This window comes from Blastomyces gilchristii (genome assembly GCF_000003855.2).
Source record: "Blastomyces gilchristii SLH14081 genomic scaffold supercont1.9, whole genome shotgun sequence".
In the NCBI taxonomy this organism is placed as follows: Eukaryota; Fungi; Ascomycota; class Eurotiomycetes; order Onygenales; family Ajellomycetaceae; genus Blastomyces; species Blastomyces gilchristii.
In genome coordinates, this window is record NW_003101674.1 from 1,032,724 (window position 1) to 1,053,013 (window position 20,290).

Here is a 20,290-nt window from a genome sequence, read left to right on the forward strand (position 1 = left end):
AGAGCATCTGATTAATGCTGCTTTGCTTATTGAGGGAAAACTCCACACCCAGGCGAATACCATGTATGAGATGTGAATGAATGAGGTGTGGGAAAAGAAATGAGAGCAGTGAACTAGATTCAAAGAAGACCACTCTTCACTCAAAGAGATAAAAGAGAGAGTGGCCATCACCGGAGTTGTATAATGATAACAGAAATCATATAGTGATATAGCAATATAATGATACAGTAAGATAATGATAGACATTGTATAATCAATGAGAAAATCACTGAAATAAATACCTTCTCTCATCAATACAAACAACACCCTTCTCTGCGCCAGCGTGGCCCAGTTGGTAAGACTGGTAACCAAGGCCGCACACATTAGGGGTGCGTGGGTTCGAATCCCACCGCTGGCACCTGCCACTTCTTACCCATGAAAGCCCCCATGTAATAGGGGCTGAGCCTAATTAGTAAGGCTTGGTGCGGGGTAGAACTCTCTACTGCAAGCCAAGCCACTAGTTAAGCGAGATCCTGCGAACACCCACCAGGGCCGGCATGGGGTGCCAATGTCCCACTATCCTACTGTGCACCCGTCAAGGTTCTAACAATATAGAGCCAAGCCTAATGTAGTGGTTATACACTACTTAAGCAAGTCCCTAAAACTAGGACCGCCATCGGAGCCTAGCTCCCCCCCAAATACAGGGAATGATTTTGAAAACCACCCGACTAGCAGGCCTAGACGCGCATCTAGGCCCTAGACAGGGCACCCTGATAGGCTAGAGCCTGCAAGCTCACTGCCAACCCCTAATACTGGCAGGGAGGACTGCAGTCATCAAGCCTATGATTAGTCCCTAACACAGGGCGAGGCCATGACGGCTGATTGATAGGCCTATGGGCATCTAATGAGGCCGAGATCAGCAACCGGAAGCTTGGTGTGTACGCCACCAAGTGGGCGGTGGCAGCCACTAACTAACACCCCTGGAAATTAGTGGCTGGCCTGAGAGGACAGACGCGGTGGTCAGTTAATTATAGAGGATTAAATGTAATTAGCTTAAGATGCATCCTGCGGGTGGCTAGCGCCCATAGTCTTTGTTAGAGCAGATATCAATCAAATTCAATTTGATATGAATAAAACTGAGTTAATTCACTTCTTTTCAAGATTCAATGAGAAAGAACTATCTCTAACTCTTTTAAATAGAGAGATTAAACCCAGTGTAAATGTCAAGTGATTAGAAGTATGATTAAACTCCAAGTTGAATTTTAAATATCATATTCAACAAAGAACTGTCAAGATAGAAAGACTATTGAATAACATAATCAGACTATCAAATACAGAGAGAGGTCTATTCTTCCAGACTATGAGACAGTTATATATAGCCTGTATTACATCAGTAGCTGATTATGAAGTTCAAGTTTGATGAAATAATCAAGAGAATTTCACTGAACTCTTTCAAAGTCTGCAAAACAGAGTCTTGAGAAGAATTCTGAAAGCATTCAAATCATCTTCTATTAAAGTAATGAAAATTGAAGCTTCAATTTCTTCTTCTGCTATTAGATTTGAAAAGGCCTGTATAAACTATGCTCTGAGAGTTGTAAAGATGAGCTCAAATCATATAATCAGAGAAAGAGTCTCTTCTTCATTTTCATCAATTAACTCTGGAAATGAACTGAATTGAAATAGATTTCTTGATTGAAATGAAAATAATTCTTCAAAGAAAATGTCTTCTTAACTGTACAGACTATGCTCTCTGATTAAAAATTAATTTTCTTCTTTAAATATTGAAAAAGTTGATCATAAGAAGTTATCTCTCTGAAGAGAAAAGCTTGAATCTCTTATAGACTTATAAATAAGTGAACTATCAAAAGAGAAAGAATATAAACAGTATTTGAAGAGAATTTCTACAATTAATATAAAAGACTCTATTCTGATTTATTCAGATGACTCAAAAAGTGAGAACTTGAATAGATTAGGTGCAGACATTGCTTATACTGAAGATAATATTAATTTTATCTCAGACTTCTGAAATCTAGGCTCTGAATGTGAAGTCTTTGATACTGAACTATTTGTAATAGTGAAAGCTTTCAAACTCATTGAAATAAAATCTTATAAAAGAGGAAATTGTTTAAAAGAGATATGAATATTCTCTGATAGTCAAGCTGCTTTAAAGAGACTTAGAAATAGTCAGATTCATAATGATCAAATGAATCTTAAACTGATCTTAAACTCTATTTTGAAAATTCAAAAGAGAAGAATATCAAAGCTGATAATTTATCTACACTAAGTTCCTGCTCATATGAATATTCATGACAATGAATTGACTGATTCAGCTGCAAAAAAGAGTGCAGAATTAAGCAGATCTATTCAAAAAATTGTGTTCTGATCTTTTATAAAGAGAAAAATAAAAGAATCTTGTTTAAACAAGTGAAATGAAAGCTGACAGAAATAAAAGAAGAGTATACATTATTCAAGATTTGAAACAAAACTCAAGTGGAAATCCTGTTCAATTAAATGTAAAAAGAAAATATTCTCATCTATAATACAGCTGAAACTAGAACATGACTATTTCAAATCTTATATACAAAGATTTGATGATAGATTTGACTTAATAGAATGCTCATTCTGCAATACAAATGAGAATTCTGAGCATATTGTAATGTACTGTGCATTATACAATAGTCTCAGAGCCAGATTGAAAGAGAAGTATGATTTAAATCAATTAAATATGAGATTCTTATTCTCAACTGAGACAGGAATTAAATACTTAATAGACTTTCTATCAGAAACTCAAGCAGTTACAAGAAAATGACTAAATTCAGAATTATCTGAATATGAAGAGGAGGAAATCAACCAGATATAGTCTGTTAAAACAGCTATATACTATCTTTTAATAATTTATTTTATTACAGTCTTTCTTTATCTTATCTTTTCCTTTTAATTTCTTTCTGTCTATCTATTTAATATGTCTATCTTTAAGACTGTGTTCTCTTTTCCTTTGTCATGATATTGTCAAATGATTTCAAAGTATGAGATGATGTTAAAACACTGCAATTTGTAAACAGTTTTTGTATTCTGAGCTGGAATTTTCTGATTTTACATATCTGAAATTGATGAATGTATAATAGTTAACTTTACAGATATAGGAAAAACCCTGAGAACTAAAAGTTCTCAGGTAGATGTCATAGTCTCTGACTGCATACATCTATAATTGAAGAATAATAATAATAATAACACCCTTCTCTGCTATCTGAACTGAAAGGTATGCAGAACCTCTCAGAGAGTTTACTTGAAGCAGTAAGAAAAGCAGCTGAGACTGCTGAACTGGAATCAAAGCTCTGTACATGTATGAGAATTCTAAATGAGATCAAGACCTTGCATATGCAGTGGCAGGCTGAGGTGAAAGTCAAACAACAATTGGCATTTACTGTGAATCAAGTATTCACTATGAAGAGCTTCGCTGACGCAATCATCATCATCAATAAAAATAGAGAAAACCAGATCTTAGGCCTGCAGCAGAAGATTGAATATTTATACAGACAGATAACTATATCAAATCTGAAGGTTTTATTATGATTGTTCATAACCTCTTCAGAAGCATACATATCATTGAAGATCACTATGCAGGATGAGAATCTGAGCATGAAATATATCAAGCTGAGAGATCTGCTGAAGTCATCAAGCTTCAATGATGACTGAAAAAATGATGCTGCAATCAGCTGGCTAAGTCAGATGTGATCATATTATCAGATTGAACATGAACTCACAGACAGATAGTCAATGAAATTTCAACAAGTCTTAAGATCTGCTGCATTTCTACATGAAAAAGCAAAGTCATTATGAATAACTGATGAAAAGATGAATCTCACAGACTCAGAGTAATATTCATTCTCATGAACATGAAATGAGTTTTTCAAATGAATCTTACACAACTTTGAGAAAGTGAACACATGAGACAAGTGTTATAAACACTTCACTGAGTGTAGATAAGTGAGTGATCTTACATTATACTTCACACACTTCAGCTTACACTATCTTGTGTTGAATGAAGAGCTTTTAACATCTTTCTATTTACAGATCTTCATTCATGATCTTATATCTGAGTTGAGAGTGAAATGAAAATGCTTAACCTCACAGTCAGGCATAGACTGGCCGGCGGGACCATGAATTTCACATTTGGTCCCATTTGGTCTGGTCTCATACATTTCTTGGCGTGAGTCTCACCAGGACCAAGCCTCAAAAAAATCTGAAAATGGACCATTTCTGAGAGAAATGATGTGAAAAATGACCAGATTTAATTCAAGAACAGTGAAATGAGAGTAATTTTCCAGGATAAACTGTGAAAGATGATCATTCTTTCAAAATCAGAATGGGACTGAGACTGAAGATCAAAATCAGTCTCATTCAGTTCATTCAGTGATTACTTATATAATCAGAATTTGGTAACAATTATTGATAATGCTCATGAAACAACTAAATACATTCTTGTGCAAGTTTATTCTTCACTTTCTCATGAAAACTACACTTCTCTGATATACTGTGATCAGAGGTATTAAACTGTCTGATAATTTCATGTTTTACAATCATGAGTTTCTTGATTGTTTCTTCTTATAATTGTTCTCAGCAATAGTGATAAATATCTTAACTTGAGTTGAACTTTCACTTCATTCTCACCTCTGTCAATGAAATTATCAGAATATCACACACTATCAGTGTAACAGTTGAATATATACTCTTAACAATTTTTCATAACTCTAGAATTGATTTAGTGTGTAAATTCATCAGATCATCTTGAAGATAGCAGTCAAATTCAGTTTTATAAGCATGTAGTTTTGCCTGATTTTCAGTTGCAATCAATGTATGCAAGTTCTGTTTCAAAGTTAGTATTATAATTCTATATAATATGAAGTGTTATCAAAGATCATTACTTACTAGAGAATTGTATTCCACTGTCTTCACATCTTAAACATCTGCTCATTCAAATCTCTGATAGTTGGCATTGTAGTAGTCTCAGACTAATTTGACATATGAGTCTCATTTCTCCTCTATTCAATCTTGAGAAGTGTAGATATTAACTTAACAGAAGAGATCTAGTAGAGCTGCTATAGCATAGTGCTCTGCAAAAGATTGTTCTATTTTGCTGTAGTAATATACCAGTTTATCTCTTGCAGTAATAATAGCCTGCACTATAGCATCATCTCAGACTGAATTTCTTTTTAAGTGATTCAACTACTTCTCAAGATGAGTAAATAAACTGTTATACACTCACCAGACTAACTGCAGCATTGATGTACAAGTGATTGAGACTGTCTTTATTATCTTATAAAACTGAAACAGTAAATCAATCACATATTTCAACTGAGTTCACTTCATATTCAAAAGTTTCAATATCTGAATCTTTTCTCAATCAGAGTGTTGCACTCAATGATCAATCATCTGACACAATCAAAGAGTCTGAACAGTCATCTTATATGTTGAACTTCACTGTGTTCTAACATTCTGTATCATATTCAGTGATGTGACTGATTTATTTATTTATTGAATATCATGAAATTATTATTGTTATTTAGAAGAGGTACAAATCACATTAGCAATGTTTCAAATCTATGATATTTAAATTATTAGTCAATCTATTCAAAATTAACAGTAGCATTACTAAAAAGTGTTATCAAAAAGTAATATCAAAAAGTGTTATTAAAAAACATTATCTTTTACAAAGTGAATGTAAAAGTTACTTGAGTAATCACTTTCATCTTATTCTCATTTCAAGAATCAGTCATCTCATTATTCTTTATCTTGATATTAAGATTCTTTATCAGTGTTTGCATCACAAGTTGAATCACATGAGTAATACAGAGAATATGACCTTGTTTATCATTTCAGAAATGTAAAGTCAATTTTTACTTCAAGCTCTTCATCATAGTGTAGTTATTCACAGCATTATCAGTTGTAATTGTAAGAAGACTGAGACTAATATCTCAATAGTCATTTTTAATCACAGTCATTAATACCTCTGTCATATAATCCTCAGTATAACTACTGATCAATGATTCAAATTCAATTAATGTCTCTTGATAAGTTCAGTTCTCATCAATGTAATAACATGTAACTCTTATAAATGTAAGATTATTTATACTAGTTTATGCATTCACTGTGAGAGATACTCTTCAATGATTCTTCAACTCTGATTCTAGATATTACATATTAACTTTGTAGTGTATCTCAAGATTGAACTGAAGACAGAATTGATGTGAAATATGAAGATTTGAATTAAGCATTTGAAGAAGTGTTCAGAATTCGGGGTTTTCAATTAATTAAAGAGAAAGATTCAGAGATATACATATACAAAGTAATTATTCACAGAAGTTATCAGATGAGAGTTATGAAATCAGAGTACTGATACAGAGTCATTTTTACATGATTTTCTTTAAATTAGAAAGTTAGTATTATCAAAAATTATTATCTGATAGAGTAACTTATCAGCTCAGTAGTAATTTTCTGATTATTTTTCTTTTATTATCTGCATTCTGATGACTTCAGATGTCAGAAAATTTCTTCAGAGTTATAATCAGTTTATAATGAATGTTTCTGAATGAAGTTGCAGTGATTGCAGTAAAGAGATAACTCTTCAGTAATCTGCAATATAATCTGTTGATAATTATTTCATAGTTCATCTTGATATTTATGTTGAGTTTTTCATAAATTTCATGACCTGAAATCAGATGTGAAGAATGAAGTAATCATTCATTATAATTGAAAGAGAGCATTCTGTGTTGAATTGTAAATAATATAGACTTTGTGATTCACAGTGATTTCTTAAAGAGTTTGTGAATCTTCAATAGAAGTAAAAGAAGTGAAAGAAGTGAATTCAGAAGATATGATAATAATTTAAGAAAGATAACAATTTATTTTCAATAACTGATCACTGATGTGTGTAAGAAGAATTAATATAAGAGAAAATAATCTTGTTTCTTAGCTTAGTTATAATTTTAGTACTAACTCAGATTGAATATCATTGATATATAAAAGTAAATAAACAATCTTGATTAATCTCTGTTATATTTCTTGAAATATATTAATATTATAAAAGAGAGTGTTATTAAATTGTATTATCAGATAATATTATTAAAAATATATTAATATTATAAATATCAATGTTGAAAAAATGTTGATACTTATACATTATAGTGATTTGTGAATCATGATAGTTAAATATATATATATATATATATCATTCCTGACTTGATTACAACTTGTACAATAATTTTTAAAAACTCAAAATCAATTTTAATTATTAATAATTAAAAACTTAAACTTATAACTAACTAATATAAAAAGAAAAAAATCTACTTCTTCTCTTTCTCATTCTTCTTATCATTCTTCATAATTCACTTCTCATTCTTCTTCTTCTTCTTCTTCTTCTTCTTCTTCTTCTTCTTATCTGAGATGATAATTATCTCAAAATCTCTCTTCACTGCCTTCTCAGAGAAGGGTTCTCACTGCTTCTTCTCAGCCAGGTCAATCTGCATCTCAAAATTCTGCATTTTCTGGTCTGCTGTCTCAGGTTCCATCTCAGCAGTAAGCAGATTGACATGCTCAGAGAGCAGGGCTGCCTTCTCAATGTCCTGGATCATGGAGCGCATTTGAGACCTGAATAAGGCCTCAATTCCCTCCTTCTCTGTCAGCTCCTGCTAATCAATTAGAGAACAGAAGTATTATCAAAAATTGTTATCTCTCAATAAAAAACTTATCAGTTTTGACTTCTTTATCTTCTGCTTCAATATCTTCTCAATCTTCTTCTGCTATTACTTATTTACAGTAACACTCTTCTTCTCTCTCTCTCTCTTCATCTTAGTCTCAAATCATTCTCAGAACTTCTCCTGATCTTATCACTGCTGTATGAGACTCTTCACTATCTTCTTTTTCAATCTCTCACAGGCGGTGTTATCTGTATTATTTCTATACTTAGTTCAGTCTAAATCTATCAGAAGTATTACTTAAAATCATTATCATTCTACTCTCTTACAGAGTCTTTTCAAGACATTATAACATATCTTGCAATCTATCTCTCTGTGCTTAAACACCTTCTTCTTCTCTTTCTTCAATCTGTGACAGCACTCACGCGCCTTGATGGTCCGCAGAACCACAGAATATTTGAAGAGAAATAACATGATTGATTTTGATGAGTATTGAGAAGAGAGTGAAGGCAGGCAATGATATAATAATGATGATGATAATAATGATGATGATGGTGATGATGATGGTGATAATGATGATGATAATGATAATGATAATGATGACAGAAGAGAGAGTGCATCAGAATATATTATTAACTTACTAAATATAAAGAGACAAAGAAACTATTAACAGCTTTCAGAGATGTACAGAAATGACTACAGTGTTATATAGCAATATTATCTTCATTCAATACATGCACTATTGATATTCTTTATATACATTTATCATATAATCTATATCAGAAATACATGCAGAAAACAGATCTTTGTTACTAGAGAGAATGATTGCAGTAATTCTCTGTTTTCATATTATAAAGATAAGTTATTCTCATTTCTTTCTTCTCTCTTTTCTCTTCTTCTTCAACTCATCACTAAGTTTAAGCTGGTATGAAAACTATTAAAACACTCATAGAAACCCTCAAATTGAAGAGTATAAACTAATCAAATTTTAAATACAGATGAATCAAATTAATTCAATAATACTAATTATTCATTCTTCTCTTAATAAAACAACAGTCATGTCTTTCTCTCTCTCTCTCAAATAAAACATGACTTGTGAAAAGTAAGTACCACGCCAGATCATAATGATCAACACAGTCTCAGCACACAGAGCTGCATATACACAGTACATGCTGAACTGAGAGACTGCATGAGTTGCAAACTAATGACAGCATCTCAGAGAGAGCTGTACAGCGTGAGAAAGCTGCAACTCTCAGTCATGTATACAGAGAGTGAATCACTGCAGTAAGTATATATGTATTGCATGAAAGTAATGCTTTTTGATAATACTCAGTCTCTAATATTATAAAAATAGAGTCTCTCTGTGAGATCTGTTTTTATCAGAAGTTGAGAGATCTTATATTTTCCAAGATCATCTTCATGTGCCTTGTCTGTGAAATCAATGAGAGAAATCATCAATTCCAGCATTCTGCTCTTAATGTTATTCAAGTGATAGCAGAGTTCACCCTGACCACACTTTTTAAGTGTATATTTTCTAATTATTCACATTTATACAGATATATACTGATTATTTATTAGGTAATATTAAGATAATAACTCATTGTGACTGTATTACTCTCACTGTGAGAAATACACAGTTGATGATGAACATTGTAAAGACTCTGAGAAGTGAGTATTTTGAGAGTACTGCAGTTCTGTGACCTTGATTTTTTTTGTTTTTATTTTTTATTTTTTTCTTTTTCTTTTCTTTTTTTTTTTTTTTTAATGTGATTTTTTCTTGTGTTTATTTTGTTTTTTATTTTTTATTTTTTTTTGTATTTTATGTTTTTTTCATAATTAAAATTATATGAATTATGATCTGTGTTTAGAAAAGTAATGATATTTGATAATACTCTCTATTGAATTTTCAACAAATGAGCACTATGTTATAATATTATATAAGTGAGAAGTGATTTCATGATCTCATTTAATGCCATTCTCAATAATGAGATCAGAATGAAAATGTGACTAAGAATTCAAACATATTCTTTATTCAGAACTAGATTTTTATTTGAAAAGTGAATCTGAGATCTTTAATATTTAAAATAACATGATTTGAAATTAATGTGATGAACACAAACCATGACCAGAAGTAATGCTTTTAGGCAACATGACAACTGTAAAGTTTGGTCCTGGTCCCAGACACGGTCACACGGTCAGTCTAGTCAGGCATGATGAAAGAAGCATACAACATTCTTATTATACAGAAACAAGTAAGTCAATTATAACAGAAAATACTGCAATCAAGTATGCCTTAGTAGAGAATGAGTAATCAGACTTCTATGACACAAGTTACACACCTGGATGTAATGAATCTAGATCTGAATGTCATTGCTAAAGCACTGAATTCTCTGAAAAAGAGATTCCCTGAGTGAAAACCTTGATGTTGTAAGCATTGAGCTTGCTTCAACTGCAGACATCAAAATCATGATGCAAAAGATTGCACTCAGTGTGTGTAGTCAAAAAACTAGCAGAATCAGTGAGCTCAGAGACACTCACTGATATTCTATGAAAAGCCTTCAAAGTGAAAGAGATATCTGTGTTAGATGACTCTCTGAATTCTGTGAATGTAAAGAAGAAGCAGGCTTCTGAATGAGATGTGAGTGAGAATGATGAAGTGAACACTCATCTCAATGCCTTGAGGCCTGAAATGTTAATGTATAGAAGGCACTTGAGTAAGAATTAAGAGATAGCTGTAAAAGTGTTAGCAGACACAGAAGCTTCTACACAATATATTGATGATTATATAATCTGAAGATTGAAAGAGATTCACTGAGTGAAGAATCTCTGATGCATAAGATTATCTGATAACTGATATTTGATATCATCTGCAAGAGTAAGAGTTCCCTTGCACTTCAGAGAATGATCTTGCTATATTTGAGTGTGAGAGCTGCAGAACATGAAATATGACCTTATTCTCAGACTTGATTGATTTCAAAGGTTTAATTCACAGATACAATGATGTACATGCTATATGCAGTTGACTGATAGAAAGAAAACAGTTCATACAATTCTATCAACTGATATGAGAAGGACATTCCACACCTCTGGTATAGAAGGGTTAAATCTGCTTACACATCAACAAGCAAAGAGAACAGTTCACAAGATCTCATTCAAAAGCATTCTGTATGTTATACAGGACCTGGAAGTCAAGAAAATCAAGATAAAAGATATGTGAGAGAATAAGTGTATGAAGAAGCTTCTGAAGAAGTATGAAAAGATCTTCTGAACAGATCTTTCACTGAAATTGCTGCCAGAACAAGGATTTGTACATGAGATTGACACAGAGGATGCAAAACCAGTCAATCAGAATGTATACTCTCTGTCACAAATACATCTTGAAGAACAGAAGCATCAGATCACAGACCTTCTAGAATGTGATCTCATATAATTCTCATCAAGCATGTGAAGCTTTTCAGTTCTATTCATGAAAAAGGCAGGTGAGGAGTGACAGATGTGTATCAATTATTAAGCACTTAACAAGCTTATGATTAAGAATGAATATTCACTGTCATGAATTCAATAACAGTTGAATACAGTCAGAAACACTCAATATCTATTGAAGATTGATCTTCTCTCAGAATACTAGTAGATCTGCATAGATGAACTGTCAGTTCTGTGAACTGTGTTTAATACACAATGAGAGAAGTTTAAATTCCTGGCAATGTCATTCAGTCTGATAAATGCACCTGTGACCTGTCATCTTTCAAATAATGATGAATACAATTCTTCATAAACAGAATGAAACCTCATGCCTTATATACCTTGATAACATTCTAGTCTTTTCAAACTTATACAATGAATATCTGAAGTATCTTGATAAAGTGCTTATAACTCTGACAGAGTATAAGCTCTATATCAAATCAATTAAGTGTGTGTTTAAAATGAAAGAGTTGAAGTTTGTAGAACATGTAGTGAGTGATGACTGTATACATCTCATTCTGAAGAAATTGAATGTCATAGTGAATTGACTGTGGCTGAGAAATGTACATTATGTACAACAGTTTCTTGAGTTGATCTTATACTACTGCAGGTTCATCAAGAATTTCATATAAATATCTGTATCACTCTCAGATCTCTTAAGAGAAATGAATGCAAATCTGTGAAAGAAGAAGTTTTGTTCAATTATCTGAAATACTGTGTGTGAAGAGACTTTTCTCACACTGAGAAAACATGTAATAACATTCTCAGTGCTTATTCAATCAGATTGTGATAAATCTTTCTACATTGAGATGAACATATCTGAATGAGCTATTAAAGACACTCTTCTACAGATGAGCAAGAATGGCAAGCTGCACTCAGTGATATATGATGATAGAAAACTATCAGACACTGAGCTCAATTACTCAGTGCATGAAAAGAAATTGCTAGTGATTAAGCACATGCTGATGTTGTGAAATAGATATATTAACAACAGGTATACAACAACAGTGATCACAGATCATGAAAGCCTTGTCTATCTATAATCAATGACAAAACCTTTCAAACACTTAGCACATTGAATCTCAGAGTTTCAAGTGTACAATCTTCATATCAAATACTGAAAGAAATCAGACACTGTGATGCCTGATACAATCAGTCACAGACCTGATTTCATGAGTGAGGGTTCTATGAACCAGGTATAAGAAATGTTCATGTTAAATGTACTGAGAGAATGCAAGAAATCAGAATGAGTGAACACTATGATCTCTCACTTGAAGAATGACAAGGTGTTGAATGACAAGTGTCTTATAAAAGTAGTAGAAGAGATACTTCTGAACTTCAAGCTAGGGAAATTGAAAAATGATGTTATACTTTATCACAATCTAGAATATGCAGAAGCTTCCTATCTAGAACCTTCATTTTGACACAACTTGATAGCTCACATGCACAAGGAATTCAGTCACTTAGAAAGCTCTGGACTCATGAGTGTACTTAAATCAAGAGTATACTGATCAAGCATGACTGAGAACATTCAGACATACACTCACAAGTGTCTGAATTGCCAGGTTGTGAAAGAATCTAAGAAAGGGTTAGAATGTGAAAAAGTATAACATCAGATAAAGTGTATAATACAACTGTTCAAACAATGAGAGATGAACCTCATAGACATATTATCATGAATGTTAAATGAAAATCAATGAATAATCACTGCTATTAATTATACTACTGGCTGGTCAGTTGCAAAAGCAGTTTCAGAGATAATAGAGAAGATGATAGTGAAGTTTCTACATAATGAGATCTATGTTAACTATGGAATACTGTGTGAGATTCTAACTAATAATAATGTGAATCTCATAAGAGAAGTAGTGAGGCATTTTGTGAGCCAGTTACAGACAAGACATTGTAGAACAACATTATATTATCTGCAGATAAATGAAAAGATGAAACACTTGAATGAAATCTTGAGCAACATGCTGATGAAATATCTAGTGAGCAAGCCTATGAGACTATGAGATGAATATCTCAGGCAGGTGCTATTGGCCACACAGATTTGACAGCATGCAGTCTTCAAGCATTCACCATTCTACCTGTTATATGGATTGCATCCGTGCATTCTGAAGAATGCTTCAGAAAAGATGAGAGAGACAACAGTCATAAATGTGAAATCAAGATTAAAAGAGATCAGTCATGTATGTGCAAAAGCTAATAAGTTACTTCTGAATCAAGTAATTCAATCAAAAAGAATACAAGACTCACTAGTTAAGAAATCAAGTCTCAAGATGAGAATATGAGTTCTCATACACAATGAGAGTTCTGAGAAGTTTCAACCTAGATGATTTGAGTCATATAAAATACTCAAATCATATTCTCTGAGAATGTACACATTGAAAGAATCAGAGGGACAGATCTTACACAACTTAATCAATGATTCATGACTTATAAAAGTAAAGATGCAAGATCTGAGCAGATTATAATCATCTACAGCACTATTATCAGTGTTGAAAAAGAAGAGACTTATAATTAAAAAGTCTTATGAAGTAAGAGAAATCATAGACACTTATAAATCAGATGATCTTACTTATTCTGATCTTTTCATAATTATAAGGAAAGAATGAGAAGCAATGAAGAAATCAGATGAATATCATACTTTAATAAGTGATGAGACTGTAGCTGATTATACAATAACACATCACAGACAGCAGGCATAACATGGCAAAGAGTAGTCTCAGAGCAGCAGACTTGCACATGAGTCAGATTACAGAAGAAAAAGGAATTCAGAGTTAGATTTGACTGTTTACATCAGTTCAATTGTGAAGATTATAGAGGATGAACTATCTGAAACATCTGTGAATATGTGAGACTAAGTCATCTTGATCTCTGAGAATGCTCAGAGGTCAGATGAGATTAGTTTTAATAAACTGTTTACTGTAGTGATCTGAGTGAGTGAAGAGAGACAGTATAATGCATGAGACAGAATCACAAAAAGTTGAAAGCTGCTGAACCTAGTCACTGAATGCTGTACTATATAGAGATTATGTAAGAGTAGTGACTAGCAGATAGAGAAAAAGTGTAAGAAAAGAGATGATGAATTAGTCACTAACTGTAAGAGTCAGCTGTAAAAGACAAATATTATTATATATATCTCATTCATTTTCATACATTACATGTTTAATCTATTTCCAACATCACATCATCTGAAAAATGTCAAAAATAAAGGAAATCTCAAAACTCAAGATCTGTAAGGAATTTGAGAGCTGTAAGCTGCTCTTATAACAATACTATACATATCTCTGATTCCTCTATTACTCTGTATACAACATTAATGTCATTTATTGCAAGATTGACTGGAATGCTAATATAGAAATGTGCATGTATACATGTAGAGAAATTGAAGAAGAGTGCAGAACTTACAGAATCAGAAGTCAAGAGAGAAAGAACAGAGACAGAAGAAATGAAAGAGAGAGATGCAGAATCAGATAAATAGCAGAAGCCACTCAGAGCTGAATGCTTATAACCTGATATATGCACAACCTTCTTCACAGAGAAGGAAGAGAAAGTGATGAGAGAAGCTTGAGAGTGAGAGAGAATAGTCTCAGCAGCATTGTCATCTTTAATGAGAATGATCTCTGACACTGAAGTAACTAAGAATCATTGTTAGTGTATGAAAATTGCAAAAGCAGAGATAATAATTATTGAACAAACACTTACTAGTCTTAGAATTGTATGCATAATTACAACACACACAAGGCTTCTCAGAAAGAGAGAGAGAGACATGAGAGAATACAGGAAGCAGAATGCAGTATGTGAACAGCTCATTTTCATAATGACATCTCAGACAAGGCATATGAGCCTCATATCTGCAGATGTAAAAGAGAACAACATCTGTATTCTTATTTCTGAAAACATGAATATTCTTCACCTGCATCATGAAGTTGAATAATAAATATCAGAGAATAGACTGATATGAGTTAATTATGCTGAAGATATTCATCAGAGTGAATGTATCTGTAATATTGAATTTAATGATTATGAAAAGTTTCTTAATATCTGTGAATGCTATGACTTTGTGCATAATAAAACTCATAACAATTTCTCCTAAGAATAGGAAAATCAGTGTCAGAAAGAAAAGATAAAAAGAAAAAGACTTATAATCTTAACACTGTTGAGAGAGAGAGTGATTCTCTGAAATGAATGAATGATTACTTCATTATGAATATTTAAAATAAACATAATAATTAGCATCTGTGACTGAGCTTCAGATAGTCATGTTATACACAGTCTTTATATAATAAATCATTCTGAGAGTCAGTAAGAAGAGTGAGAGCATACACACTAAGAGATGTGATTCATTAAGCCTATGCAACATCTTCTTAAAATGAGGAGAGCTGGTAATGAAGACAGAGGCAGTAAAACCAGAGATTGTGAGAACAGGGGTAGCAGGAGCGGGAGAATCAGACACAGAGACAGGTGTAGAAGATTGAGAGAAAGCAGCAGAGAAAGGAACAGAGAGAACAGAGAGGAATACAGAAGACTCAGTCACATATAACACAGACAATTTCTTCATTATCACATTCTTCAAGTTCTTAATTAATGATTCAACATTAAATTCACTATCATCAGTAAATGTGAATCTGTCAACACATGAAGATTCTATGTGAATAAAAACAAACATATCAGCATCTGTGTTTATGCAAAATTGTGTCAGAAAATACAATCAGAAACTCACTGAGAAGAGAAATAGTCAAGAGCATATAAGAAGGTGAAGAGAGTGTATGAGAAGATGAAGAAGATATATCATCATTCATGATAATATATCATTCTGATAATTATTAGAAGATAAATAAGTTCTGATCATATTTTACAACATATTACACTTACTGCTAACAAACTGCCTGGTATAAGCACTACAATGACACTTGTTATGAGAACAGAGGGTCATTGTCAGAAATGTGTATAATGTAATAGATGAACAGATAGAAAGAGTTGAACAGAAGAAGAGATAGAAATCTTGAATAATGATGATATTCAATGATGATGAAATGAAGAAGATGATTGAAGAATGAGAAAAGTTAGTGAATGAGTGATATAATATAGTGAAAGTTTCTTTGTGAGAGTGTACACAGAATGCTAGCTGAATCAGAGATAGATCACATAATCATGAAACACTAGTAGCAAGCTAATCTGCATGAAGCTAGGGTGTATGACATGGTCATGTGAGTGTGACTGAATCTGGTGAGGAAGGATGTGATTCAGAAGAATGTATGACTGTTAAATAATAACACAGCCGCTTCTGAACTACTAGTGTATGTGTACAAGTGTAAAGGAGTCATAGCGGCTGCTAATTATAATTAGTGTACAATATTACAATATATAAGAAGCCGGCGTACGCCTGTAATTATACGCTGGCTTAAGCAACCTTTGAATCACAAATTAACAAGATAATCAATTAATTATCTGAAGTAAAGATGTTTTCAAAGATTGATATACAGAATGTCTATCATAGAATCAGAGTTAATAAAGACAATGTTTGAAAAACAGCTTTTTATATTAAGTACAGCAATTTTGAATATCTTGTTTTATCTTTTGATCTTTGTAATACTTCAGCTATCTTTCAGACTTATATAAATGAGACACTGTGAGACCTTGTCAATGTCTCCTGCATAGTATACTTAGACAACATTCTAATCTTCTCAAAAACAGAGAAAGAATATAATACTGATATTTAAGAAGTGTTGAGTTGCTTAAGATAGTATTAACTTTATACAAACACTGAAAAATACTTGTTCTACATGCAGGAGATTGATTTCTTAGATTATATTATTGAGATGAATGATATTTCAATAAACAGAAGCTGAGTCTTTATTATTGAGAACTAATCAGTGCTGTAGATATACTGTGAAATGCAGGTATTTCTAGAATTTATGAATTTCTACAGATAATTTATCTATATATATTCACAGATTACTGCCTCTCTTACAGATCTGTTAAAGAGAAGTGTGAAAGACAGAAAAATAAGATTATTTATTCTCACTCAAGATACTGTGCAGATGTTTATAAAATTGAAACAAGCTTTTACAGATACTACAATACTGAATTACTTCAATCTCAATTTACTCAGTCAGTATGAGACTGATGCATCTGAGAATGAGATCTATGAAATCTTTTCATAGTTAACACTGAAGATCTTTCAATATTGAAAGAAATAGAGAATAATTATCTCTGAAGAAACAGATAATGAATTATCTATAAGAGAAGACTTTTTCACAGAGTCTATAAGATATTATAAATGAAGATCAGTGATCTTCTTCTTCAAGAAGTTATCACTTATACAGAGAAGATATGATACTCATAATCAGAAGATATTAGTAATTATTAAATTCTTTAAGATCTGATGATATTATTTTCAGAGTAGTAAGTACTCAGTGCAAGTTCTCACTGATTATATAAATCTGCATTACTTCTTAATAACAAAGAGCTTGACAGAACATCAAGTCAGATAAGTAGAGCTGCTTTTAAAGTATGATTTCTATATCTGATACTATTCAGATCAGCTTAACTCTGCTGATATACTATTTAAACAGTCTGATTATAATATTATTAATACAGAGAAGAATTCTATAAGAGAATCTCTGTCATTACTGCAGAAGAAGCTGACTACAGAGAGTTGAGATTCTCTGAAGCTTGAAAACAGCACTGAAAAGACAGCTGCATAACTCAGTATAGAAGATGAAAGAAAACTCAGATCTCTGTAAAGAACTGACACTGAAGATTATAAGCTTCTTATATTATATCTTATAATTATTGAATTGATAAAGAATAAAACAGTCTATAATCTTTCAATCTGATTACTTTTAGAATTTATTAATAAATTATAGAAGAGAGATATCTCTACTGCAGCTTAAATTTAGAAGTTAAAGAAGAAAGAATTCAGTTTAAACTTAAAAGAGACAGACTCTGAGTAAGACAGTGCTGCTAAGAAATCAAGTCACTGATAACTAGAAGAATATGAACTTCTACTATAGAATGATTCAGTCTTCATTTCTTATAGTAAAGCAGTGTATCAGAAGTTATTAAGAATTTATCATAATAATTCTTATATAAGACACTTCAGATTAGAGAAGATTGAGAAGCTTCTAAAATAAAAATATATTTAAGACAAGCTCTGAGCAGATATTAAAGAGTATATTAAGACTTATAATATCTATCAAAGAATAAAGATTTTATAGTATAAGTAATATAGTAAGTTAATATCACTATCTATTTTAAAGAGCTTATAACAGAATCTATTAATAAATTTCATAGTTAATCTACTGAAGTCAATAAGAGTTAAAGAATATAACTTAATTTTGATTATTATTGACTGTTTTACAAAGATAATCAGATATATTTCTACTTATACAAAGATTAAAGCCTCTGAATTAACTGATCTATTTTTAGATATTATTATTCATAATTATGATGCTTTAAAATTATTAATAATAGATTAAGAATTTCTCTTTATCAGTAAATACTAATCAGTTTTTTACTATTATCTTATAATAAGATATCTTCTCAGTATTATATTTCATCTACAGACAGATAATCAGACTGAATACTAGAATCAGACACTAGAACAGCATCTTTAAGCATTCTATTTATATTATCAGAATAATTGACTCAAACATCTTCTAATCACTGAATTTATATATAACAATATAAAGAATATAATTTTAAAGATATTTTCTTTCTATACTTATTATAAATATAATTCTTCATTACTCAGTGATATCACAGATAACATTTTAAAGAGAGAAATAAATAGTTAGAATATTGAACAGATACAGAGAATAAAGTATCTCTCAGTATTAGAAGTAAAAGCAAGATTGAAACTTTTAAATAAAATTTATAAGAAAGCAGTGAAAAGTATTCATCATACTTAGAAATAGTAGATGAAATACTATAATTAAAAACATCTTTCAATGAAGTTCTTAATAGAGAATTAAGTGTTACTTTTAACAAAGAATATTAAGATAATAAGACTGTATAAGAAGCTCAGTAAGTGATAACTAGAATCTTTCTCAGTAATAAGAGTGATAAGTAAGTAGATATATAAGTTGAAATTACTCATAGAATTGAAATCAATTTATTCTATTTTTCATATTTTCTATTTAAAGCTCTATAAGTAATACTCTGAGATAGAGCTGTCTTAGTTAAGTAATATTAAAATTAAGAGTGATACTGAATATCTTATAAAGAAAATATTGAATAAGTAAATATATTACAGTAAGCTTTAATATCTTATTAAATAAAAAGATTATTTATTATCAGAGAATTCATAAGAACTGCTTGAGTATTTGAAAAATACTGAGAAAGAGATTGTAAGCTATAAGATAGCTAGTAGAGATTACTCTGTTATATATCAGAAATGTTAAGTAAGAAATACTGCTTAAGACTTCTTATTTTTCTCAAAGAATTTTTTAGAGATAATTTTATAATAATAAGCTGATATCTTATAGACTCTGTAACACTCTTCTTCTATTTTCTCTTAAAGAATTTTTTAGAAGTTTAATAAGACTATATAAGTGTAAAATTCCTGAAGTAGTTAGAGAAAAGAAATATTGAAAATCAATAAAAAGATTAATATTATTAACTTATGAGCTGCTGCTATTCTAATAGAGCTATAATCTGTTAAAAAAGTAAAAAGAGAGATTAGAGTCTACTTATCAATAATTACATTCTTATTAAACTTATTCTTCACTGTTAAAGTCTCTGATATTGATATCTTTATTTATTAAGAAGTTAGCACTGTAGTACTGCAGAGAAGCATGCTGTAGAAGAGTATAAGAGATACTGAAAGTATTAACTTATTAACTTATAAAGTATCTCAGTCATCTGTTTTAACTGAAGTAAGATTCTCTTTAATCAGTAATTGATCTCTGCAGTACTTTTAACAGCAGCACTGACTGACTTCTTCTTAAGATCAGTCATTCTGAGATGTTTTTTCATCTCAGAGATTCACACTTTCATCTTCTTTTACAGATGAGTAAGAGAGATCTCTTCAGTCTTGATAGAATCTATTAATACTTGAAGCTTCAAGACTCTCACTCTATACTGCTTAAGTATCTAGACTTCTTATCAGAGCTGATATGATATCTTTCTATAAGATAATACTTACA

At 31.3% G+C, this 20,290-nt stretch overlaps 1 protein-coding gene and 1 pseudogene across 2 annotated transcripts; one reads left to right on the forward strand and one right to left on the reverse strand.

Moving 5' to 3' along the window:
- Window positions 1–316: 316 nt before the first annotated feature.
- Window positions 317–397, forward strand: BDBG_17149 (annotated as a pseudogene). Its single transcript has one exon. The product of its transcript is annotated as a tRNA-OTHER (tRNA).
- Window positions 398–7,472: 7,075 nt separating this feature from the next.
- Window positions 7,473–7,826, reverse strand: BDBG_17150 (uncharacterized protein; the record flags this gene model as incomplete). The annotated part of the gene is made up of 2 exons (XM_031724934.1): window positions 7,473–7,667; window positions 7,794–7,826. 2 exons carry the CDS (start codon window positions 7,824–7,826, stop codon window positions 7,473–7,475), a joined length of 228 nt encoding a protein of 75 aa, XP_031578613.1.
- Between the last annotated feature and the right edge of the window lie 12,464 nt (window positions 7,827–20,290).